This window comes from Acartia tonsa, chromosome 2 (genome assembly GCF_053477335.1).
Source record: "Acartia tonsa isolate MP-2025a chromosome 2, ASM5347733v1, whole genome shotgun sequence".
NCBI lineage: Eukaryota > Metazoa > Arthropoda > Copepoda > Calanoida > Acartiidae > Acartia > Acartia tonsa.
Genome location: NC_137261.1, coordinates 31,240,101 through 31,267,575, shown reverse-complemented (window position 1 = coordinate 31,267,575; position 27,475 = coordinate 31,240,101). Strand labels below are relative to the sequence as shown.

The window sequence follows — 27,475 nt, the reverse complement described above, 5'->3', positions numbered from 1 at the left end:
CACATAAAATTTTTTTGTTAAAAAAGTAGAAAATCAACATGTTTAAAATGGACGTACGGACATTCTGGTAATAATTATAGAATTGCTACGCTTTCTAAATCGTACATAACTACTACAGGAATCATCATGCAAAGTTTGAAATCGATAGGGCAATTCTAACATGCCTAAATTAACGAATAAAAGCTATCTATCTCGGACGGACGTACGGACGGACCGACCCTAATTATAGAAAAGCTTCGCTTTTAAAAAGCACAATTTTAGACTATCCATGACTCTAAGCACTCTAGTACTTCTGTGTGATGCTTCATATTTAGCTGTAAATTGAACAACAGTTTCACTTCTACACACAAGAATAAGATGGGTTCTTCAGAATTAGCTAAATTTATAAATTAGCCGAAATTATAAGTTTTATGTTTAACAAAAACTATATTTTGTAATATTTTAGATTTAAATGAAATGTAACAAACAAATTTAAGATATTTTTTATTCTATGAACATTCACGGTTTTAAATCGACACCGTTACTCTGAATTGGCCAGTGTATTAATGCCTTTCAGGCGAGCATAACTCTCTCTCTTTCTTTCTCCTTTTCCTTCACCCTCAAAATTTGTCTGAATCTCCTGACCCCTCATGTTTGCTAATTTACCGGCCCTCCCTACTTTCATATTCATTAAATCAGGGAGGGAAAGGACAATTGGGATAACCAGCAATATACAACCCTTTCTTTCTTCCAAAATTTACAGCTAACAGAAGTTATATTGACACATAAATTGGGGGAAGATTAATTTATCTTGTATTGCCTTACACCTTAATCCCTGATTTATTATTGACTGAAATGCCCTTAACATATACAATATATATTTTCTATTTGAATCAATTTATGCCATTTCTATAATTTTATAGAAAAATGTTATAATATCCAATTCTCATGATAATTACGTTGACATTAAGACCACCAACTTAGAGCATTATTACTATAAACGTATAGTTGTATTAATAGTGTAATTATGCTTGCAGTCTTATGCTGGTATACTTACATCACCAAAGTGTGTATGTGTGTCTGTTGAATAGTATTGGGGTCCATAATTCATGCCTTTTTTTATTGGATTTCCTAAATATTGTTTAAAGACGGACAACTCCTAGATATAGAGCAGCTATTACAGGCACGAATCAAAACCTATAACCTATATTTGTCTTTAGATAGGGAAAAACAGTATACCATTTTAAACTGGAAACTATACTTTTATGTTCTCTCACTTCCCAAAATTTTTGACAGCTACAGGTCGCTTATTACACTAGTCCCCAAAGTTTTAAAATAGCATTTTTCTTATTTGTCGCCTTGACAACTTTGGGAACTTTAGTGAGGTTTTGGTTAGTTTATTAAGTTGAGTATTCAAACGTCTCACCAAATAATTTTACTTTAGAGAGGTGAATTTTGTGTATCATCATTGGGGATGTTTACAATTTTTTGACCATTGTTATAGCGGTGCAGCAAAAATGCAAAAGTGACACATTTAGCGGAATTTATGAAACACTTACAAGACCGGCCATTTAGATTGTGGCAAAGATAGACATTTTTCTGACCCATTTACAACTACAAGCGACATTTTTAGGGCATTTAAACTGGAAGACTTTGAAAACAAATATGCATTTTTGTGGGTTGCGTTACAATAATTTCGTTATGGGTGAGGCCTTTGTCCATATAATACTAAAACATAAGATACAACTTCATTGGAAAACTTTAAACAGTTAGAATATATGCGTTTATTTTAATCGACCCTAACTGTGCATGATAAAGAATAGTTTATTGGCTTTTCCCTATAATTCTCATCGTTGATGTGACTATACGGACAATGTTTAAGATAAAAAAGTTTGTACGACTTTAACCAAACACCTTATAGACAACTAGCATAAGTTATTAGTGAAGTAGTTATTCGTGTTTTTTCTATGCTTTTATTTTATAACCCTTGGTTATTTAAGTGTCTATTAAAGTCTATTAATGCCTAAGTTAAGACCTGCTCAAGATAATTTGCTTTGAAATTTTATATTTAAAGATTAACTTTAAAAGGTTTGGGTACTGAAAAAGTTTTAATGATGCCTAATTATCCAGATTTAGACTTTAACCTTTTCCCTTTGAGATAAATATTTAATATAAAAAGGATGAAAATATTTATTTGGCAAAAATTTTTTAATTGTCAGCATCATTTTTAAACTTTAGGTAAAAATATTAGATTTACTAAAAAATATTTTTTTTAAAATCTTAACTTTATGCTTTTCTACGTAGTATTCGTACAGTATTCACGTATACAGTATAACTATAGAAAAGCTATGCAGCTAAAAATGTTCGTGTGTGCGTATTTTAGATTAAGATAAAGGAAGAAGGAGATTAAAATGGGTTTTAAACGACAGATATAAAAAGGGGCAAAAAAGCTAAGAGTAATGAGAAAAGGATAAACGCACAGGGATAAAGAAAAGGGATTAAACCCATTTTTAAATTTGTACTCATTTTTAATTTTGCAATGACATGGTTGCTTGAAATTAAATGAAAACCTATTTTTCCCCCCAAAAAATGTACTATCTAAGATTTAAAACTTTATTTGTTATTGAGAATATTTACCTTATAATTTAAAAACTTTCCCCAGGGCTCGGCAGCCAAGCTTCAGCCGCGACTAAGCCTTGAATTTAAACCCGTTTGGATGCTTTGGAGTTCTATTTTTGAAAAGAGGAATTGCCATTTTTGAGTCAGGTTTTAAAATTGTAAAAGGCTTATTTTCCTGACGGCTGCCGAGCCCTGATTTTTCCCACCTCCTTCTATTCAAAGGTGGAAATAGAAGCGTCTTTAAATTAACACACAGTCTTAATAATGTTTTCAATCACTTTTCTATTTGGCCATGACAGAGTAGCAATTTAAAGTGTATATTTACATCATTAAACTATCCCTTGATTCCTGAAAAAAGTAGCAAATTTAGTAATGATAGTCCTAAAATTATCCCCGTAATTTTGAATCATTTTAACCAGGTTAATAGAGGTTGAACTTTAGTCATTGTGAGTGGAGTTTTCATTGCAAGAGAGAATTATTCTGTTAATAAATTTTACAAAATATTACTGTCAAAGATTTTTGTATTTAAATTGTATTTTCACATTCAACTATCCCTTAAAAAATAGTTTAAAACTGTAGTAAACATTTGTTCATATTTTGAATTTTATAATCTTACTGTATTAGAATTACTATTCTTTTGTTAAGTCCAAAATATGCCTTTTTAAATTTGTTAATAATTTGATAGAGTATTGGGAATTTTTTTCTAGTCCTTTAAAGGTTTTTTCTTTAGCATATGAAATCCTGTTCGTGTCTATTTGATGCCTTGAACTAAAATATCATCAGTTAACTTTAAATTATTTCCTGGTTTTTAGTACCCAACCTCTTCAGTTTTTACGATTGAAATATAAAGATTGCAATACTTAATTATGTGTATAGAGTGTCAACTTTTTAGGAAACTTAGTTTTAGTCTTTTTTTATTTGGAAGAAAAAAAATATGCTAAAGAAATTGATTTTAAAGATTTTTTATTTCATGCAAAAATGTATGCAGTGATAAGGCCACTAGTGGTCCATTGATAGATAAAAAAGTAAAAACTTTTCTCCCTAAACCTATCTCTACAATGCCTATGCGAAAGCTAAAACATTTGCACACGCACACACCCTAAGAGATGGATGTTTGCACTTGCCAAACCAGTCTGCAAACCTTTCTAAACCAATTACAAAACACTAAACACAAGTGGAATTCCTTTCTGCCCAAAACAGATTTTTAAAAGACAATTCATATTATAATTTATATCATATACTTATATTTGATCATCATCGCTATTAAACAAAATTTTGCATAAAATATTTTCTCAAAATTTTAAGAAATCCTTAATCTTAAGTTAGTTTTTAAGCCTTTTCTATTAGTTTCTTCAATGCAGGACTTTTTTATTAACTTATTTTCCAGTTTCGGATTATGTAATCCTTGTATTTTCGGCTATGGCGCAAATTATAAATCGTCCGTCAACCGTAAATGGGTTGACAATTGGGTATTTTCAAAGCCAACTAAATTTAAGAAATTACAGAAGACTTTACCTTGAGGCTACACTGATACACTCATGAAAAAAAAGACCATAAACTTTACTAAAGAAAACATAAGTCACGAGTTTTAAATATATTTGGCTAGCTTAAGAATTATAAATTAAAAATATTATAAATTTTAAAGATAAAAGAAGTGTAGTTTTTAATTTAAACTTCGGAGATTTCAAAATCGATTTTAATTTTGTACTTAAAGTTTTGTTTTAAATGCTATATTATATTACAGGTGGTATAATGGGAGTTTCGATGGAGCAAAGGAGACGGTTTTCTCCCACCTACCTGCCTGGTGGACAACCAGTTATAGAGAGGCTCCACACTCTAGAGGAATATGCACAAGATCATTTCAGGTAAAGGTTTCAGGTATCTATGGTCGGTTGCTTTGTCTGTCATTCTTAGCCCCTTACTTGTTTAAAAGATGATGAAAATATCCAAGAATAACTGACAACACTACACTACACGATCTGGATATATTTGTAAGTCATTGCAGAAATCTATATTATATAGCAACTGAGATGTTATGTTTTTACCCATAGCGTCATGGACGAACAAAGAAAGTGCCTGCTAAATTGTTTGGAGAATCTCCACAAAAAATTTTTTGAAGTGAAAATTTAATTCCCATTTTAAGTTTTAGTTATTAAATAAATTAGTTTTTTTTGTATTATTGCATTTAATTCTTTGTTGGTGTAATTATTTGAATTACAAATTTGTTATGAACAAATTAGAGAATAATTATCCCACCCCATTACAACGCCCTTGCCTAAAAGTTGCCACAGGTGCAGCCCTTCAATGTTTTGCAATCCGGTGAAACATCACTTCCCCAAAAGGTCTTTTTTATACCGTCATTAATTTGCAATTTTTTATTGACTTCACCCTAGTCATTCATTTAAAAACATAATTATTGCTATTATTTCTTGTGAAGTGTGAAACACTATGCAGTTATGAGATTTAGCGGGAGCTATGGTGCACCATGCAATCTATGAATTCCTAAGTTTAAATTTTAAATGGACAGTATTACCAAGCCCTTTAGATATTGCTTGCACAAAAGAGTTAGGCGTTTAAGACCGCTCACAAGCAAGTATGACAACATTCCTCAGTTATGAGTTAAACTGTTTAACGTCTTTATTATGTTTAAATATGGACAAAATTATAGAAGCAACAAAAACATTTTTTACTAAGATTGAACAACAAATTTAAATACAAAATAATAAAAAACTTGGTAAAGCCAATTAATGCCATATTTATAAATATACGCTAAAAAAAGCTGAATAGAACGGATTATGTGCCTAAATAACTTTTTTGACCGCACCAAAAAAAAATATTTTATCTAATGAAATTCAATTGTTTTAACCAACCCCCCATAGGGAGAAATAAAATACTTGATTTACAAGCTGTTCTATAGTTTCCATCAACTATCTATCTAGTATTGATTGCTATCGACTATCTTCCTATTATAATATCTATTAGCAATCTATCTATTGCATTTGGCTGATAAAATCTTTCAATTTTGTTCATGAGAATAGTTGTAAAAATGAGGAACTTTAACAGGAGGGAGAGAACAATGGCAGATTAAATATTAACCATTCGACTCCCAATATGCTCAAAGCTTTTACGGAAATTGGTAAATATATTGATCTATTTTTCTTTGTTCTTTTAAAGTAGAACACCTGTCATTCTCAGAATAATAAATAATCAAAACTCTTATTTTAGATGGAGCAGAATCTCACCAAGGTCGTCTTCACACGATGTAATGAAAATCCGAGGGCATGTTCACCCCGACCTCTGGAGACACTCACCATTCCCTATTAAAGAACCCCTCCTGAAAAGACTACAAAATAAGGTACAGTTTTTGTCCTAATTAACAAAGCTAAAAGCCTGATGAGGTTGAATCTAAAATGTAAACAAAATCTCGAAGATTTGTAAGTTAATATTTGGAAGATTTTTAATCAAAGTGTGGTAGTCGGCCAGACGGACAGACCTTTCCTAGAGTATGCTATGCTCCGTGTCTACCGCTAACACCAAGACGTTAGGGGCTCTTTTGAATCGAACTCGCGTTGTAGGGTTGAAACGCTTCACCCTACCACAAAAGTATTAAAAAATGCAAACTCTGACGTTTGTCCCTCCTTCGTTTGTCCTAGGACCAATTTGTTTTCTTGCAAATTTTTTTTTTATACTAGCGGCTGGGCCTAGCACCTAGAGGTTATTTGGAAAGGGTAGTGTTAGTACAAAAATAACCCAAAACTTCAGGGCCTGTATAAAGCTTCCCTAAATATAAAACTCAATGGGTTCCGTGGTTGGCGAGATCTCGAGGTTCAAACAAAAAAAAATATTAAATTCTTTTCTTAACTTAAATCAGCGCAGAAATAAATATGTATAGCAATAATACATTTGGTTTAATATTATTAAAAGTGGGTTGACTTAATTGCTGAAATTTAAACTTTAATTAAATAAAATTTTATCTTAAAGTTACACTTTTAGATAAATTAGATAGAAATAAGAATCAATTGGTGTGTCATCACATCAACCAAATGTGTAACTTTATGTATTATCAGTACCGTACATAATTTATACAGCACAAACACCCCGTTTCGTTAATTTGCTTCACTCTTATAATTTAACACCCCATTGATTTAATTTCAATTATGACATTTTGGTACGAAAGGGCATTTTTTCGTTCTACATAATAAGTCATTTATAAATTTTTAGGATCTACTGCAGTTCACGGTAAAATATTGCTGGTAAGCAATATTTCCAAAAATCTATTAATTTTAAAGGCTGCTAGCTGCCAAACGGCTGAATATACAGATCATGCCTGCACATTGTTTTAAGCGGCATAAGAAGGCCTACAAATAATCTGGAATAGTCATAAATCAATAATGCATAATTATCTCGCAGTGCAGAGAAATGCGCGAAAAAGACCTATGCGTTTTACGCGTTTTTTCTTCAGTGAAGCTTTCCCTGTGCATCATTGGATCTTGGCTATTACAGATTATTTGTAGGCCTTCTTATGCCGCTTAAAATGGTGTGCAAGTATGATCTGTACGTTCAGCCGTTTGGCAGCTAGCAGCCTTTAAAATTCATAGATGTTTGAAAATATTGCTTACCAGCAATATTTTACCGAGAACTGCAGTAGATCCAATTTTTAATTCTATGTAACTAAATATAAACAAAAATCTTCGTCTGCTAGAAATTCCCTTTTTTTACGTTATATGAATTATTCTGTCTGATTGAACATCTAGGGTAATAGATCAAGTATTTGTAACAGTATGAATAAATTGTTTTACAATAAGTGAAAGTGATAGAACACCCAACAAATCTAAACACGCCTTTCGTGCCTTTGTCATAATTGAATAGTGCACTTTCTAGCAAACAAATATAATAAATAATTTTGTCAACATTTTCTTATGATAAATCCTAAAACTTATATGATTTTGATTATGTAATGTTTGTCTCTTTTATATATCTTTTAACCATTCTCCTCTTTTTTGGTATTTGTGTTTTATCAAACTAAACATTAGTTAAACTGCAATTTAAATGTTATTTTGAGGATTGCGTTACAAGGCAGTTAGAGGTTCTTATTAGTAATGGCAAAATTACATGTTGGCAAAATGAGCTCCTTTAACGAAATATCATTACTATGTCAGTCATGATTACTTTTTTAATATTCATTAGTCGACTAAAAGCAATGGGGTATTCCTGTCTCATGAATAAATGATGACCTTTCGGTCCATCATTTATTCCCTCGGGTAAGAAATATTCATTCCCATATAAACAACCCCTTAAATAGTGGATGTAAATATTCATTTATTTCCCGGAGGTAGTCATTTTTAGAAGATTTTTAATTTTTTTTTGGAAGATTTTAGAATTTTTATTAATTATTAAAAGAAACTTGATATCAGGGATATAAATGATCATAGCCGGGAAATAAATGAAAATTAAAAACCAAAATTAAACCACATTTTAGCATAAAAAAATGAGTTTTTTGTTTAAAACAAAAAACTGGACAGGAATATCATTCTCATTTAAACAAAAAACTCATTTTTGTTATGCTAAAATGTGGTTTAATTTTGGTTTTTAATTTTCATTTATTTCCTGGCTATGATCATTTATATCCCTGATATCAAGTTTCTTTTAATAATTAATAAAAATTCAAAAATCTTCCAAAAAAAATTAAAAATCTTCTAAAAATGACTACCTCTGGGAAATAAAATACTACCTCCGGGAAATAAATGACTACCTCCGGGAAATAAATGGGGTATTCCTGTCCAGTTTTTTGTTTAGGAATGAATATTTCTTACCCGAGGGAATAAATGATGGACCGATAGGTCATCATTTATTCACGAGGGTAAGAAATATTCATTCCTAAACAAAAAACTGGACAGGAATATCATTCTCATTTAAACAAAAACTCATTTTTATGCTAGTAAAATGTGGTTTAATTTTGGTTTTTAAATTTCATTTATTTCCCTGGTATAATTTTTCTTTCTTTTAGTAATTAATAAAAATTATAAAATCTTCCAAAAAAAATTAAAAATCTTCTAAAATCATACCAGGGATATAAATGAGATACCAGGGAAATAAATGAATATTTACATCCACTATTTGAGGGGTTGTTTATATGGGAATGAATATTTACATCCACTATTTAAGGGGTCGTTTATATGGGAATGCAGATTCACACACTAAAACACAATCTTTAGCTAAAAATATTTGCTAAAATGAATTGACACCTAATTGAATTCCTCGCATTGTGTTCTAAATTTGTGTCGGTCCCTTTTAATATTAATTATATTATTACGGCATAATAATACACACATTGGCTTCGAATTGGATATAACTTGACAATAAACTCAATTATTTTTTATTTGACAATATTTGGTCATTAATATTAAGTGTCTGAAAGAGGCTGATAAAAATATTAACAATCTAAGATTGTAAAAGGTTTAGATTTTATTTTTATTTAGTTATTATAGTTTTAAATTTGGCAAATACATTATTTATCAGAGCAAACCAATATACAAATGATTTACCATAAGGATTTCTATAATGCCTAATAATTGAAATATTTAGATTATAAAGACAAATATTTCCTCAATAATTAGTTTTCCTTTACTCAAAGCAAAGTTTTTCTATAATAAGGGTAGGTCTGTACGTTCGTAAGTACTTTCTTAACGTATAACTCTTAATTTAGGCTATTTAAACTTTATTCCTTTCATAGTTAGGTACAGTTTAGAAACTCTGTAATTATTTTAGAATGCAAATTAAAAACATAATGGTTTATTTTTGCTATTTTGATTACATTTTATTATAACTTTAGATTCCATATCACCCAACTATGTCTTAGACTATAATTTTGCCTATATCAAGTATCCTGCTAAATTTATATTGACTTTAGAATTTAAATTCATCTTTAATTTGAACTTTGTTCAATTCTTTTAATGCACCTGGTTTTTTTTAGAAAGAATGTCTCTGTTTTGATTATATGCCTGTAAACGACAATTTGATTGAAGTAGGTTATACTGGCCTGTATATAAATTTACTAGTACATCATAAATGCCTGCTAGGGACAATGTGATTCAAAGTAACCTTGCAACTATAGGTGTTTTGACAAACTATAACATTTGCATATTTTTTTTAATTCCTAAATTGAGATTTCGAGATCAAGTCTTCGTCACTTGCAAAAATTATGTAGAGACAAAATATGGGGTAAATTTTGCTACGTGTAAATCCTTTACTCGGTTACTGAGCTACTTTACTCAGATAATATACTGGTTGAATTGTTTAAACTCTTATAAGTTGTGGTAATGATGTTAGCTACCCTTCTTAATATACTATAACTAGTCAGAACTTCACCTTTATGTATTCTGGCTTAAGCGGAGCTTCTATATATTCATTATATATAAGATTCTCTTTTCTTTTCCCTTTTAGAATTTGTTTGTATGTGTGTAAACTCGCATGCGAACTAAAGGTTTATAGAGGTTTAAATTATTATTTCTTTGCTATATAAAATGTAAGATTTAAAACCCTTGATTTTAGGTAGGTCTTTCAAAGTTTATATTAAAGTGAAATGTGGTTACACATACAAATATTGAAAATCTGTGCAGTAAGGAAGCGTATAGCGCTTTCCATAATCCCTCCCTAATTTCATATTATTATTATTAATTTATCCCCCCAAAATGCATCCCTATAACAGAGTTTCTATAATATCGACAATTCTAGAAAAGTAGCAAAACTTTATATTTTTGGATAGTTATTTTAAAACCGCAAATTAGATAGCGCAGAAATATATGATTTGATAATAATTAGAGTAGTAAGAAGTCTCACAGAAAGAATGAATATGTTTTAGAAAATTCAATTTCTGATATTCGACTTTTATTATTATATCCGGGGGAAATTCGCAAAATTAGCGGAAATGTTTGCACACTACCTGTATGATACCATTAAACCGTAAATGGTTGGAATGTTCATATGAGTTGGTTTAGAGACCGGCTTTGCTATTTAATACATTATCACAATAGGAAGCATATTGGCTGATATTCTATTGTTATTTTGGTATATAAATTTTCTAAAGAAATAGCTCAGTTGTATCTAATATATTAATGAATAAATGGCAAAGTAAATTTGCCAATAATGAAAAGAAACTTTCATAAAAATGATTCATACTAACGCTTTTTACTGTTTCGTCTTCAAATAACTTCGTATTAGTTTTTATTTGTCACATTTGAAGTCAAATTGGAGCCAAACATGTTTCCTTAAACAGACCTTTACAACAATTTGTCTTTGCCGACAACTTATTACTTTATTTACCTATCCTTTTGTCCCTGGAGAGGACAGATAATAATAAAGATTATAACAAATAGGTACAAGCATAACGTAGATAAAAGAAGCAATACCTAGACTTTACAAATATGGCTTGTTTTAAACTTATCAGTATAATAAAAAAAACTGCATTAACCACCAATATTCAACAACAAAATTAAGTTAATTAAAGAAAAACGCCAAAATTGTGACTTGTTAATTATAGTAATAAAACATACCAGGAATAAGGTATAGCCAACAAGCGAAATAAATCTAAAATATTATTTGGGGGGCCAAAAATCATAAATTCTAATTTGCGATGCCCACCAACGATAGCTGAAAATCATGCATAGATTCGAGATTTTTTTCAAATTTCTTTCTTTGTTGATATAAGCTGAAAGCATACACATTCTTGATTAATTCTTAATTGAACTCATTTTATTTATTCTCTGAAGATAAGATTTATCTTTATAAAATCATTTTATCAACCATAAAATTGGTTACTTCATTTTATTTTAATTATGTACAAATAAGTAAACTGATGTTATAGTAACTAAAGATAAAATTTGATGTAATATTAATCTACCTTATACTTAATTAATCACAAGATGTACCTAACCTTTCTTTTACAACATAACTTACAATTAATTTTCAGAAACACTATTAAATTTAATTATATTAGGTGTCATCCTTGCATAAAATCTTAGATGTTGTAGATTCAAGTTAAATTCAGGCTTCTTCAATTAAAGTCCAAAAGGTGCTTCCAACAGATAACCATTAAATATAAATCATTTTTAACAAATGTTTATCGGCATTTTGGTTTTAAATACAATGCTTTAATTTTTATCAACAGAACTTATTCTACTTATTCATGTACTTTTAGAATAGAGATAATATTTTTCCCAATGAAATCTTGTAGTTTTGAGCTCAAACCTTTTTTTTATGACGATTCCTAATTTTTGTCTTTTATTTTAGGAAGAGTTAACGCTGCAGGCCTGCGTAATCTACCACCACATCCTGATGTACATGGGAGATATACCTGGCCGTCGCTCCAGGCTTGGCATGGAACTAACTGATGTCATTTTTGATGGACCTCTTAAACATGTAAGTAAACAATTATTTATTATCAATTTTTAACTTTATCAATTAGTTAAAAATTTGACTACCGCCTTACATAAAGATTAATATTTTGCCATCTATGGCTTATTCTAAAGTGAATGAGGTTAATAAGTGCCACACTTTTATAGGCCAGCAAAGCTGCGGCAGACTTTTGCTTAAACATTTAGCTGTTTTCAGTAGACACATTTGCTTGTTCAGCTGCAGAATGTTAAAAGATATGCATATAACTATGTTTTTTTGGTTACTTATTTTAACATGAGCAATAGATATACTTTTGTTTAGGAGCTTTTACGTGACGAGGTGTACTGTCAGCTGATGAAACAGCTGACTGATAACAGAAACCGGTTATCTGAGGAGAGAGGATGGGAGCTCATGTGGTTGGCTACAGGAATTGTATTCAAAATGCTTGCCAATAAACAAATTAATGGGGGGGGGGGTAGATATAGGGAGAATATCTGTTATCTGAAATGTGTTAGTACATGGATAAATAATTTTTTAAAATTAAAACAATGACGGAAGCAATACCCTTATGAACACGTCAAGATGACATGTTTTTTTTTTAAATTATTTAAAGAGAAATATATTTATAAATTTAGATTTGGAGGGATGAAAAATTAAAGAACACTCAATATGACTTAAAGTATTGGCTAATCTTTGAAGTAATATTTTACCAGGATTATTTACATGCTCCCAGAACCTTATGAAGGATCTAAATCAGTTCCAGAGAACCAGAAGACATCCTATTGCTTTAGATTGTATAGTCAGGTAATACAAAATAGTTTGGTAGCATAGCTTATAAATATAATCTTAGTTTTTAAGCAAGATTATATTTACTGAATTCCAGTAAACTGTTTTTTTTTATTAAAACATATGTTTTTCTAGCTCCTTAAACTGAGACACTTAGGAACAAAATTTTCTTCTTTTATAATGTGTTTTCTCTACATTCTAGACTACAGAAGACTTTACGACACGGGCAAAGAAAGTACGCACCCCACCAGGTCGAAGTCGAGGCTATCCAACACAAAACTACTCAAATATTTCATAAGATCTACTTTCCTGATGATAAAGAGGAGGTAGGTTTCCACCTTCGAGAATTTATTATTTTAATATGATTATAGTCCAAAGTTTATTTATTCTTTTACATTTTTGATAAATAACAAAATTTTGTATTATTTTTTTTAGGCCTTTGAAGTGAATTCATCTACTCGTACAGACATACTTTGCAATAAAATATCACATAGATTAAAATTAAGGTAAGATAATATGTATATTTTTAGAAGATAGCTGACGGACGGTAATCATGAGGTTTGTAGTTTAGTAATACGAGAATTGTTTTGGAGACTACCTCATATAAGAGCCAAATAATTCCTATCTTTCATGTTAAAATCCTATTATTTAGTTTTTATTCTTAAAGGAACTTTCAAAAGCCTCCGAGTAGAGAAAATGCTTATCAAAATGTATGTCAAATTCTATTGAGAAATTTTTTTTTTATTATATTAAAAAGGATCAAATATTGTTAAAAATTTATCTGGTTAAAAAAATGATTTTCTATAGAAATTGATAAAAACGTAGACAAATTTCTGTATTCTAAAAAAGTGATTCTTTGATTTTTTATCAAAAGAATTATTAAGAACTTATAGATGATGGACTTTTTCTTTGTTGTTATATATCTGTGTCTACTTTCTAAAGAAATCTACTTACTTTTTATACGAGTGAAGCCGCTCTTTAATGTTATTTATTGATTATACAATATTCGCTTACTTGATTTATCAATTTCTTTGAAAAGTAAGGTTTTTTTTGTTTGTCTATTAAGATCAAGCTACCCTCTGATCCTATCAATTTATAAAAACTTGGTAGTCCCAGGATGGTTTTCGGCTAGTTTTTAAAATCTAAGTCTTAGGATGGTTTTTAATGTATTTTACTACCCTCTCTTTCCTAGTTGCAATAGGTGCAGCCGCTAGTTAACATTGATATCTTTAGAAACTAGTCTACTATATTTGTATTTTTTCAATAAACTTTTCATATTACGTGTGTACGTTCTTGTGTACGTCCTGACACTAAACTTTTATTCAAAAATATTTTATATTACGATCTTTTAAAAATATGTTAAACTAAATTCTTTGTAAATATAAGTACAAATATTATTGGATAATGTCAATATTCTGGCATTTATACTAAACATTTATAGATCGTCAAAATAACAATATTTGTTTATGATGCAAGGCATGAAAATTCAATTGTATTTTTGTTTTTCTGCTAAAACCATGTCTTATTTCATAAACCTATTTTATCAAATGTTATTGCACCGCTGCTTATAAATGTATCTTGTTTGATTATCCTAATTGATAACGTGTCGGCTTATGTCAAGAAGGTGTCGAGTTCGAATCTTGACCGCATCGCATCATAGTAGATTGGGGAGATTGCCTTGGCCAATAAACAGGTGCAACTTATTACCATGCAATAAAAGGTTTGGTTGTCTGTTGGGAACCCAATACCCATTGGGCAAATGGACGCTTTATATCGCAATTTTAAGACACGGAGTATGTTTCAAGGTGCGTATAGAGGTGTAGAAACTATTTAAAGTGACTGACTCAGATTATGACGTCAAAAAAATTAACCAATGAGAGGCCACTATAGATTTTACCATTGGTCAATTACAGTGTATACTGGCCTCTCATTAAATATTTTTTTTGACGTCATAATTTGAGTCAGCCACTAGCTTCAGAGGTGTAGAACCCGAAGCAATACCAACCCCCCCCCCCCCTCCCTAGAGGTTATCATCTTGTTTAATTATAATTTCATATTTTTCAGAAGCTGCGAAGGTTTCTCTTTGTTTGTGAAAGTCGGTGACAACGTGATGAGCGTTCCCGAGGGAGAATTCTTCTTCGACTATGTTAGGCAGATGTTGGACTGGCTCAGGAAAACCAGACCTGCCACTGAAGGTAAGGAACCTTTCCCCCCGCCCCGTATAGAAGATTATAATCTGTTTTTTGAAGCTTGATGTGTCCTCCATTAGCTGTTAAGCTATGTAGTATGATGCAGTGATTAATCAATGGATGGTAAATTTGTCTTATATAAATATCTAGGTGCCAACTTATAATAACTGAAGTAACTATAATTCCTCTCTGCAAAAATAATCATCTTTTACCTTAACTTAGATAATGAAATTTTGTTAAAAAATCAAGTGCTTATTATAAAATCATATTGTTTTAATCACGACCCGCCTTTCATTTAAGTCTTTTTAATATGTTTATTATGTTTTTGGATTATTTGTTTCATGTCTCATGTCGTTAGGTCCATTAGTTAAGGAGCATGAAAAAATTTATGACCATGTTATGACCGTTGTTTATTGCTTAATGGTAATCTTATTACCTATTAATGTTAAGGTTTGTTGGATTTAATAGTCTAAATTCCTCAAATGTTAAATTCTCTTAAATGAAACCAGATTAAAACTAATCATTATTTTTTAAATTATTTCCAACTATAGCGCAGCAAAAACTACTAGTTTTTTCAATGTGTAATGATGAAAAGTTAGCATCACTATAGCAAAAAGCGAATAAGTGGTAGGGTAATAATTCTATGATTAAAAATTTAAAATACCATAAATTTGAAAAGTGGAAGCCTAAAACATAAAGTAATTTACATACGTACAGAACCTAAATATACAAGCAACTGTACTTCAAATAATAGTAAATACCTAAAAAAATCTAAAAATTAAGCATAACAATATATTTAAATAATTTCAGTGCCAGTGCAGTTCAGTTACCAGGTTTACTTTATGCGCAAGCTGTGGACCAGTACCGTACCTGGCAAGGACAGACAGGCAGACATCATTTTCCATTATTATCAGGTGAATAGATAGATACAATTATATATAGACAGAATAGGATATTGTATTGCTGTTTCTAGCAGAGATAGACTTTATGACATATTTTTTACCTTTATTATTAGGTAGACTGATGGATGGATAAATTCTATTGTAGAAAAAACTAACTCTTTTATTTATAAAATAGGATCTTATAATTTTCTATCTGTCTATTTATCTAGGAATTACCCAAACTGTTAAGAGGATACCATCAATGTAGCAAAGAAGAAGCTGCGCTCCTTGCTTCTCTCATATACAGGTAAACATTTTCCTTATTTTCATGTTAATTTTTTTCAATGTTTATACCTTACTTTATGAATTATAGTTTGCAATTCACCTTTTAAACCACATTTGTCAGTCTCAAATTTTACTTGATACTCTTATGTTGTTAAAATATGCAGCAAATAATTAAATATTGAAAAATGTTATTTTTTTAAAGAGCTACATACATATATATTTTGTGTTTTTGCCTTGAATAAGGTATAACCAACAAGCGAAATAAATGATATTTGAGGGGCAGATTGAAAGGCCGTCAATTTTACTATGTGCTGGCCCCCAACGACAGCTGAAAATACGTATAGGTATCGTTATTTTTACCCCCAATTAATTTCGTTTTTGAAATGTATAAGCTGTGTTTTCACAGGATAAAGTATGGTGAGAGTAAGCAAGATATTAGCAGTGTTCTCAGAGACATTCTACCTATGGATATGGTTAAGGTAATAAGTTTTTCGGGTATAGTCCCTTTCGTGTCAACGCTCCTTAAGGGGCGTTTTTTCGTATTTTCACAGTAGCTTTTCTCCTATTTCTAGCCCCTGCGAGGGGCTCTAACCCTGCGGGACTAGTTGCCTAACCCAATTACCAGTTACCTAACCCAATATAACCTAACGTAACCTAAAATAACCTTTAAAAAGCCATTTTAAAAATATGACTAAATGCCCCTTAAGGGGCGTTGCCACGAAAGGAACTATACCCCATTTTTCAGTATGGCTCCAAATCGATTAACTGCCTTGTCAAGCATTACTTCCCCCACCCACCTTCTGGGTGGCCTTGCAGGATTAGGAGGATGAACAACACAGCCCATTTCTTGATAGACACTTTAAGGGGAAAAAATTCGCAGATGAATTACCAAAAATCCTGCTTCAAATGTTTAAATTTTAAATCAAAGTAAAGAATAATATATTTAAGGCCATGTCAAGTCAAGAATGGAAGAAAGAGATAGCAAAGTGTTTCAACCAAGACACTGGTATGTCACCTGAGGAAGCTAAGATTGCATTCTTAAAGGTAAAATTAGAAGCTGTTTATAGTGCCTATAAAAATATGACGTCAAAACATACAAATGACCAATAATAGGCCAATACACCGACTAATGGCATTCTAGTACACATTTTAATTCACCAATGGTAGGCCAATATGACGTCATTTTTTATAGGCACTATAAAAAACTTCGTAATATCATTTAGATGAAACCACAATTATGTGAAAATATTGGCTTATGTTTAGGGATGACAGCATCTCCTAAGTAGCCTAAGTAGCGAAGCACAGAATAACTGTGTATGGATAAACATAAACATTTTAGACTGATAAAACTAAGATATTTTATATTTTTAGCTTTTATATCCCACAGTCCAGTGTTAGGAATTAATCCTATATCTTCTCTTTTTTCTATCCGTGGACAACCAATTATAATATTATGAGATGAATAAATATATATCAACTTTATGTATGTTTAGGTTATCTACAGATGGCCAACCTTTGGGTCTGCCTTCTTTGAAGTGAAACAGAACACAGACCCTAGCTACCCTGAACTATTGCTGATAGCCATCAATAAACAAGGAGTTAGCCTTATTCATCCTCAAACTAAGGTTAGTGTTGAATTTTTATTGCATTTGTCTAGTTATTTTTATTTCAAACATGCACATACCCAAAGTCGCATCAAAGTAATTTAATTTAAATCTTTATTATGTTAGGGTATTTTTTATTGAATTGTTGATTTATTTGAATTCTATAAGACACATATATGGGCAGACAATGGGAGTAAACAGTATATGTAAAATGGTTATAGGAATCACCACAAAAATGTTTTTTTTTATATTATACAACAGATGAACATATATAACAATACAAGAGTATTTTCAGTATTATTATTATAAGCTAAGAGAACAGATAATTCCTTAACAAATAATACTTAAAATTACAATACAATATTGTTTAAGTAAAAAGAATGTTCAAATATCCAACATGGATGATTATGTACATAGCAAGCACAGTAATCACAAATAAAAGTAAAATATTAAGTAATTATAAGTAATTCAATGACCATGTTGTTTATTCCTTATAAAACTGTGGAATCCTTTTTTTAGGCATTATCTATAAATTTGCATATTTAGCTCACAATCACAAATAAATTAATGATGATTATAAAAGTTTTTGAAATGTCTCTTGCTTATAGCATTGCTACGCTACTTTAAATCTAACACACACACACACACACAAGGAAAGAGAAGCTGTGAAAACAATAGTTTTCAGAAGTTAGATTCATGTTTTGCTCTAAAATGTTTCTATAAAACGTGCGAAAAACATATAACTACCAAATCGAATAGTCTAAACTAAAAATCTAATTAAATTTTATAACAAAATTTATTTTTTAAAGCAAATTTACTCAATTGGTTTTTGTGTCTGTATTTCCTTATGTATGCCTGTTCTTTTTTGTCGATATTTGGCAATTTGATTTATTAGAAAATAATTAGATTATCGAACAAATGTAATATTACAGTTGATTCTTTGTTTGTATGACAAGCTTTTGAACATATAATATCGATAGGTATAAACAGTTTCTACTTGTCCAACCGTCATGTGCTTATGTGTCTTAAGCAGAGTTGGTTCAAATTAGTGTGGCTAGATGGACGAACTTACGAATATGTTACGCTAAAAAGATTTCTTATTCATAGATTAGAAAGAATTTTTACGTAGTTTTATACGTACGCATTGCGTTAAATCTTTTGTATAGGCTTGAGGCCAAGTGTGGGAAATTGACGCAAGAAATTCCCAAGCTGGATTGCGTACATGCCTGCGTAGGGAAATGGACACACACAAACTTTAATAATTTCTTCTCTATTGATGATAGTATTTTTATTATGTTTTTCCTTTGTTGGATTTGTCCTGAGCCTATAGGGATTTCGATTCTATATCCACACCCCAGGCATAGACGCCATTTTGAGGGTAATAGGGGGTAAGGAAAAACGGAAAATAATCTGAACAATAATTAAAGCAAAATTACAGTATAAAAGAATAAAACATAACATATATCTATCGATTTTCTTATCATTCTGTTTGTATGTGTTTGTGTGTGTGTGTTTGTGTGTGTGTGTGTGTGCGTGTACTTGCGGGAGGTGTGTATTTGTGAAGGAGATCCGTGGTTTATTGTGTCGCGTTAAACACTTTAAAATATCATTAATTTTATAGAGAAATAAAATAATTATCCTAACATTTCAAATGTTATTTTTATTTGGCATTTAAAAGTCAACATATCATATTTTTGTAAGCCGTGTGGATAATGTTTTTTGATAAAAAAAATTTAGCAAAACAAAAGCATCATGAGTTGCAAGAGCTTGTAGATAATACTCAGAATTGTATGTGCACTGTATTATATGTCCCGAAAGACCTCTTAAATGGCTCGACTGATTGTTCCAAAATTTACAAGGAAGTTCTTAAGAAATAGGATCCCACCAAAAAATCCTCTGACCAAAAATTTCAATTTCTATACATCATGTAATCAATGTGAGGGGGATCATTCCCTTCCCCTTGAAGCTTCGTTAAATACATTTTTCAGACAGACAAATTTACAAACATAATTTAACAACTTAGCGTAATACTTATTTATAAAACCCCTCTAGAAAACTTCACTTGTTTATTTCTCAATATCCGGTGTAAAAATTATTAAAAGCCACAACTTAAATAGATTAGCCATAGGTGGTACTGGAAAATATAATAAATTACTTAAATTTTATAATGTCAAAAACATTCGATTTAATAAAAAAAAAATTAGATAGGCGTTTTTTAAGATAGGCGTTTTCTGAGATGGGCGTTTTTTGAGATGACCCATATATTGTACATGTTTCGTGTGATTACTAAAATATATTGCAATCTATATCAAAAAGATTTATTATTTATTTATCGATAAATCAAACAGAATTAGAGTTTATGTAATTTTCGTAATAAAAGTGTCAAATAATTCTTATAAAATGCATTGTATTTATTACCAAAAGGTGCATATAAAGTTCACTCCAACCAATTCCACCTTGACCTCTTTTACACCTCCATAGCATCCCCCCCCCCCTCCTTCAACCCTTATTCACCAAATGATGTTTAAATGCGTCAGGCACATATGTTTATATCCTACAACAAGAGGACTTGTTTAGCATTGTTGGATTTTTGCTATGTTACACTTACAAATTATAATATTTTATATTAAATTTGTTTAATATTTCAAAAAAGATAAAGTTACTTTACGGGACTTGCGAATTTCTATAGATATTTCAATCAATATAAAGTTTATTTTTGCTACAAATTTAAACATATTGCCTTAAACATCATGAGTTACACGGATAAAACAGGTCGTTATCAAAACTAGACTATTTGCTAAATTTGAGCATTGGTCAGTATGCAAAAACTCTGCATGTGTGTATGTAATACGCAAAGTTTACGCAATTACACCACTACACATGACAAATGGTCTGTCTGTGCGTCATGGTGCATTTGATGCAAGGTTGAAAAATTATAAGATTTATTAACGTTGCTAGGTAAAGGAGCGCTAACATAATATTTCCCCAAATTTGTGCAAGTTTTACTGAAATGTTATTTTAGGTAGTCAAGGCATTTATCGGGGAAATAAAAGAGGTGTAGATTAAGTTTTAGAAATTAGAAACAATATAATTTTCTTGGAAACTATCTACCAGATACAACCTAATCCCAAGGATTTAGTGTTTAAGCATTCATTTGAAGCGTTAAAATAAACTATGCTTATTCACACCTTAATTCAAGTAAAGGGAAAGTTCATTTACAACAAATATTTAAAATTTAAAGAATATTATCATTTCCAATTGTAAGTACTTATACCAAAAGCACGAAAAATGATATATCAAGAACATCTATTTAGACAGCAACAACAATTTAAAAAGTCTACCTCATAAAGAAACTTAGTAAATCTTCATTTTTCCCAATAGTCATGAACAAACGAGTAGACAAAGTGAGTTACAAACTAGATGATGGTTTGTAAAGGAATCCTTACAAAAAAATCAGCTTTCTATCCAAAAACAAAACGTTCCATCTAAAAAAGCATTCATTCTTTACAAACATGAAATAAATTCTGAGACAATATTTCACAGTTTGATAATAAATTAAAATCAATTATATAAGAATGAAAAATATGTGAAAATACTTCATACACTTAAAATTGAATTAAAATGTAATTTAACCCTTCTTGTTATTTCATCTTAAAAAACAGTGAAATTAAACTTTCTTTCTATCAATCATACATAATATGATATTTGTATACATCTAAATTACAGCAAGAAAATACATCAAAATTATATTAAGATAAAGTTTTCCTTTTTACCGAGATTATTTTATCTTCGTTATAAATAGACATATTTTCTGTTTGGTAAATAAGACTAATTAAGCTCAAAGAAACTTAAGTTAAGCTTGCTTAATAATTTAAATTAGTAGTGTTTCATGAATTTAGACAACTAATTATCGAATGAAAGCTTTTATACACATATCATAAACTGCCAAGTAGCTTGTAGAGCATGTTCTCCTCCCCCCCCTCACCCACCTAAACTATTATTTTGATATCAATTGAAAAAGGGGTGGGGATAGCTTTCCGTTCGTTTATTTAATTCTTTAGGTAAGGTAAGGCTAGGTTGGGTTATTAACTGTACAGAGTAGCCCCGCAGCGTTATGACAACGCAGCTATAGGTCCTTTGTTAGGGCCCCGCATAGAGAGAAATATATCATTCCTTGTTTATAATATATTTAAAAAACAAGGTAGGTGGTCACGGGTCACTTTGCGGGAAAGCACCACTAATTTTTCTATTTTTTTCAGGAAATCCTGGTGACCCACCCGTTCTCACAGATATCAAGTTGGTCCAGGTAAATAACGTTTACATCAATAAAATGCGTTGCAAGAAGCTGTTTTTAAGAAAATGTCGCCATACAATACATATGACCAATGATAGGCCAATACACAGCCTAAATTTCCAGTGGCAGGCAGTATACATTTTAATTGACTAATGGTTATTATTATTATTATTTGATTCTTTATTTGTCTTAATTATATACATAAAAAAGTTTACATCTGAATTATAAGAGTTATTATAACAATATTAAATAAAGATTATTCCAAGATATTCTCTTTTAAAAAAGTGTTAGTTGATTGTAAAACCAGAAGTAAAAAAAAGAGAAAGAAAAATTGCCGTTTATCATAAAAGGTGTACATTTAAATTAAGTTAAGACTTATTCAACAAATCTATTCTCAAAATATGTCAATTTTATACTAAAAAAATAGAACTTCAGTAAGTTCTATAAAAAAATAAGGGTCATTAAGAAATTTAAAAAATGTTTATGATACAAATATTAGGTCAATACTAATCCTAAATATACACTGATTAAAACTGTGTAAAGGATACAAAGCTGAACTTTAAATTGTAAATGATGGATAAATAACAGCTTATACCAATAACGAATTTAATTCGGGGAAAAAATCACGAAACCTATACATGTTTTTCAGCTGTCGTTGGGGGGCAACACATCGTAATATTGACGTCCTCTCCATTTGCCCCCTAAATATTATTTTAGAATTAACTCCATTGTTTGTTATACCTATCCCTGGATAAATAAGTGTGGCCTGTTAAATGAAAACTGCAGAATGCTTTAATGGGCAGACTACCGAAAGCTTCACCTCAAGAATATTGTTTAGGTTATACACTGACCCTCTATTGGATGAGGTAATTTTTCTTGTCTGTCACCATGTGAAAAACAGGCTTAAATTCACATGGTTAAAGTTAGAATAACAAGAAATAATAATCCTCAGGATCATAATTTTTTTCTACTATACTAATTTATCAATACCCACCTATAAACTCTACAGGTGAGATGAAGTTGAGGTGAAATACTTAAGTGTGTCTAAAGATTTGGTGTGTTTGTTGTAAGTGTAAAGTATAGGAATTATATATTACATATGGATTTGAAAAAACAAACACTATTAGAAGTGCCCTCATTTGCAGGTAGTTCTCTTTCTATATTCGAAGTATGACATTTATCCAGGGTCGAATTGATATGTTGTTAATTTTTCATATCCTAATTTATAATTTTTGTTTTTGAGCAAAAATTTTCTTTGAAAGGAAATAAATTCAAGTAGATTTGAATTTAAAGGGATCTTTTTTTTCAGTCTTGACTGAAAGATAAAAAATAACACAAGTGTAATTTCAATATTAACTACATTAATAAGGTATCTGGTAAGCGTTTTTGGGACTCCTATTAACAGCCAGCTTGAGTCGAAATTAAATTCCATATTCTGTAGAAATTCTGTGAAGTAGTTTGATGTAAAGTTTGTGGTGACGGGACAGTCCAGAAAAAAGTGCTGTGTTGTTTCTCTCGGTGCGGGTAGATTCCGATCCAACTTACAAAGTGTGCATTCTGGAGATTCTGGCCTAAAATTAGAGATATTAGCGTTAAAATAGTTATAATGGTAGGCCAGTATGGCGTCATTTTTCTTCTGATTCTGATAAATTCACAATTTTTAAGGGATCTATGTATGCATTAATTATTATGAAAAACAGTATAATGTAGAAATTAATGAATTTTCTAAAAAAGAAATATTAGAAGAAAAAAAATTCTACCCCTATCACTTTAGGGGTCAATATTTACAAACATTGAAACGTTATGTAAATAATGTTTCAATATTTTTTTCCTTTTCAAAGCATTTTTCGTTTATTTATGTTATTTTTTTCATTTTCAGTGGCCCTGGATTCTTCAGTATGATTCTGGGCGATCAAATCAGAGGAGCCAGGTAATCTTATTTTAAACTGTCATTCTGGATGAAAAATCTCGCTTACAAATGGATCTATTGGGCTCTTGATCAACACTTAAAATCGTTTTGACAATAAAGTTGTAAAATTATAATTTAGTAAAGCACCAGTGCGAAAACAAATAAAATTTTCAGATTTTACTTATGTTATTTATTTTTATAATAGCTTTATAATATTTTTAATGGCTGGTTAACAATATTTATTAAAAAGTCATTATCGGGTGTTTGTAAAGCGAAATACTTTTAGTTTTAGCTAATTCCAGTGATTCGAGAAACAGTAAAGTTTTGTTTTTCTTCTTTGTCCATGGAGGAAGGGAACATTGGACAAATGGCACCCAAATTAAAAAAAAAATATGCTCTCTCATTCGTTGGATTAAAAACTTTTATTACTAATGCTCTTATTATATTATGATAATCTTGTTTATTATCATTTGGGTTGTTCATCCATTCATTGTCTGTTGTCATATCCCTGACTATCACACTTTTTCATCATTTCTCTCTTTCTCATCCTTTTTCCGAACCATTTTCTATCTTTATTTCTTTTTTATCCATATCTTTTTCTCTCTCTTTCTTTCTCTTTTTCTCTTTTCTCCTATTTATGTATCTATATTCTAAAAATGGATAACAAAACTGATTAATGAAGAAAAGCTTCTTTAAATGCCTAAGTTTTCATCAAGACTAATATTGTATTTTTTCTAGAATGTACTGTGAGACAACACTTGGACAAAAAATGGACGACTTGCTAACCTCCTACATAGCACTCATGTTAAATAATATCAATGCCAAGCCTGAACGAAGGAAATCAAGATAAAATTGATCCATATAAAAAAGTGACCAAAAAAGAAAAGAAAGCTAAATAGTCAAGAATCTAAGTGAATATTTGATATGTGTAAATAAAAAAAAAACGCTATATTAGTAATGAAACTGTTACCTGTATAAAGTTATGATAGTGAAATATGATACTAATAATAATCTAATTAAAAAAAACACAATTTTTACGCCAAATGTTTTTGTATAGATTAGTGTGACTGATTAACCATGACCACACTATTGGCGGATTTTAGAGATAGGTCATCACAATTATTTCATGCGACAGTTTAGTGATTGTTCAATCATAAAGTTTGCTGTGTTTTTATGTTAAAAAATATCTTTAAGACCCGTTCTTATTTACAAGTGAAAGTGATTATGACAAAGTAGTTTTTTAAGTGGACAAACATTTTAAAGAAAATTTTAAAAAATACTTTACATAAATTAAATTTAAAGACTAAAACCCAGAAAGAAATATCATCAACAACAAAAACTATAGTCAGGGCAGACTAAGCTTGAAATATTAGAAAAGGACCTTTGGTAAATTTTAGCTATTGAGGAGGGGAAAGAGAGGGATGTAAATTAACTCTTTGGTTTATCCTCTATCTTTGTCTGTTCTGATTTCATAATACTTTTCTATCCTTAATTTTCATACCATAAAAAAATAATGTGCAACCGCTGAAAAAATGCGCCTTCCAATGTCATTTTTTATCTACACATTGTGCAAAATATTGCGAAAAATCATGTCAAAAAAAATGACATTCAGTTCTTCTTTTATCCTTTTTTTATATAAGCAATTTTTTTTTACTTGTGAAGCATTTAATTTTATTAAAATTGACATTACATTAATATTTAGATCTAGTTAAAGGAGGAAATTTAACATATAATGGTTCATTTCTAGGTTTTGCTTGACTGATTCGTACGCTATACAGCGTTTAGAAATGCATTTCAAAGTGGTTCATAAGGGACAAAACATTTATTAACTTAATGCGGATAGGGTCATCTTTTGTAGAGAGGGAATGGAGTATTTTAAATTTAATATTAGATGGTTAGTTTCATCTTATTTGACGAACAAACATATATGGTAAATATATTCTAATTCTTTTTATTAGTAGCGAAGCTACTCTATAATTCACTTTGTCCGTCCGTCAGTCAGTCCGTCAGTCAGTCAGTCCGTCAGTCCGTCAGTCCGTAACGCTATGGGGGAAATGGGATTTACTCAGCTCCTATAAAAGATAGAATGCTGAAATTTTTTGACAACATTCCCATCATTAAGGAGCACAATTGACTATAAAACATCATTGGCGTTCGGACCGATTTTCAAAATTTTTTCAATAACAGATATCAAAATTAAATTTCCCGTCGTTTAAAGGAACAACCATGAAGGCCAGACTGCCTTTTCAGCAGGTTCTAGGCTATTTTTATATTTTTCACATTTTTCTCCATGTCTTCAGTGTTTATGGTCCGATTTTCAAAATTTTTTCAGTTATAGATATCAAAATTAAATTTTCCGTCTTTTAAAGAAAACAACCATGACGGCCAGACTGCCTTTTTAGCAGGTTTTAGGCTGTTTTTTTTATATATTTAACATTTTTCTCCATATTTTCAGTGTTTATAGTCCGATTTTCAAAATTTTTCAGTTATGTATATCAAAATTAAATTTCCCGTCTTTTAAACAAAATAACCATGACGGCCAGACTGCCTTTTTAGCAGGTTTTAGGCTATTTTTATATATTTAACACTTTTTTTCCATATCTTCAGTGTATATGGTCCGATTTTCCAAATTTTTTAAGTTAAGGATTTAAAAATTTATTTTTTTGTCGTTTTAATAAAACAACCATGACGGCCAGACTGCCTTTTATCAGGTTTTTGGCTATTTTTATATGTTTTACATATTTCCCCATATCTTTGTATATTTTGATGCAATTTTCAAACTTTTATGGGATATCTGTATCAAAATAATTTTTCCCATTGTTATGAGCATCTTTAATATAATTTACTTTGACCATCGTCATCATGCAAAATAAAACAAGGTTTCATGTTTATTTTATCCAATAAATCTATTCTTGATTTTAAATCTACGTATTCCAATCGACGATTTTTTGTGCTTCGCTACTTATGGATGTTGTCATCCTTGTATTAAAATACATTTCTAGCACTAAATAATATTTGGAAAAAAAAATTTAAGAAATTCTTGTCCGGTTTTGGCCCCCCATCGTTGTTTAAGTGTGAAGGATAAGAGAAATTAGCTGTCATATAATCAAATCATAAAACGCCAACTCTATCTTAAACAAAAAATGACATGTCAGCAATATGTCAGCCGTCATCACTTTTATTTTATGGTATACTGTTGACATTGGGTTGATTATACAATATGTAGTGTCAATAGAGCAATATACTTTCACCTTATGATAAAATTAATAACATTCCATTTAATCTGCAAAACGGTAAATAAGGTCACTATTTTAATTTTAAAAAGCGGTGACATTTTGATATAAAATAAAATAACAAAGACATACATAGGTATATATTTTTCACTTTATCATTGTCGTAATTTCTAATTACGCTCATACAAAACATGTAATATAACAATTTGATTTTGAGTTTAGCCATTTTTTCTCTAAAATTAAAATTTTAAGTGATTTTTAAAAGATTTTTCATCTTTCCTGATTTATTTAAATAACAGTCTT

General features: G+C 30.2%; 1 protein-coding gene across 1 annotated transcript in view; it reads left to right on the top strand.

Annotated features, from left to right (window-relative positions):
* LOC145310517 (myosin-VIIa-like) overlaps window positions 1–25,896 on the top strand; it is a 34,046-nt gene extending 8,150 nt beyond the window's left edge. The window contains exons 2-17 of the mRNA XM_080150460.1: window positions 4,343–4,463; window positions 5,824–5,953; window positions 11,887–12,015; window positions 12,313–12,420; window positions 12,707–12,795; window positions 12,980–13,103; window positions 13,213–13,283; window positions 14,842–14,972; window positions 15,777–15,880; window positions 16,078–16,154; window positions 16,539–16,611; window positions 17,081–17,176; window positions 17,626–17,757; window positions 21,996–22,042; window positions 23,910–23,960; window positions 24,678–25,896. Coding sequence (XP_080006586.1) covers window positions 4,351–4,463; window positions 5,824–5,953; window positions 11,887–12,015; window positions 12,313–12,420; window positions 12,707–12,795; window positions 12,980–13,103; window positions 13,213–13,283; window positions 14,842–14,972; window positions 15,777–15,880; window positions 16,078–16,154; window positions 16,539–16,611; window positions 17,081–17,176; window positions 17,626–17,757; window positions 21,996–22,042; window positions 23,910–23,960; window positions 24,678–24,789 — 1,587 coding nt within the window. The 5' untranslated portion in view covers window positions 4,343–4,350 and the 3' untranslated portion in view covers window positions 24,790–25,896. The remainder of the gene's footprint in view (window positions 1–4,342; window positions 4,464–5,823; window positions 5,954–11,886; window positions 12,016–12,312; window positions 12,421–12,706; window positions 12,796–12,979; window positions 13,104–13,212; window positions 13,284–14,841; window positions 14,973–15,776; window positions 15,881–16,077; window positions 16,155–16,538; window positions 16,612–17,080; window positions 17,177–17,625; window positions 17,758–21,995; window positions 22,043–23,909; window positions 23,961–24,677) is intronic.
* Window positions 25,897–27,475: the final 1,579 nt, after the last annotated feature.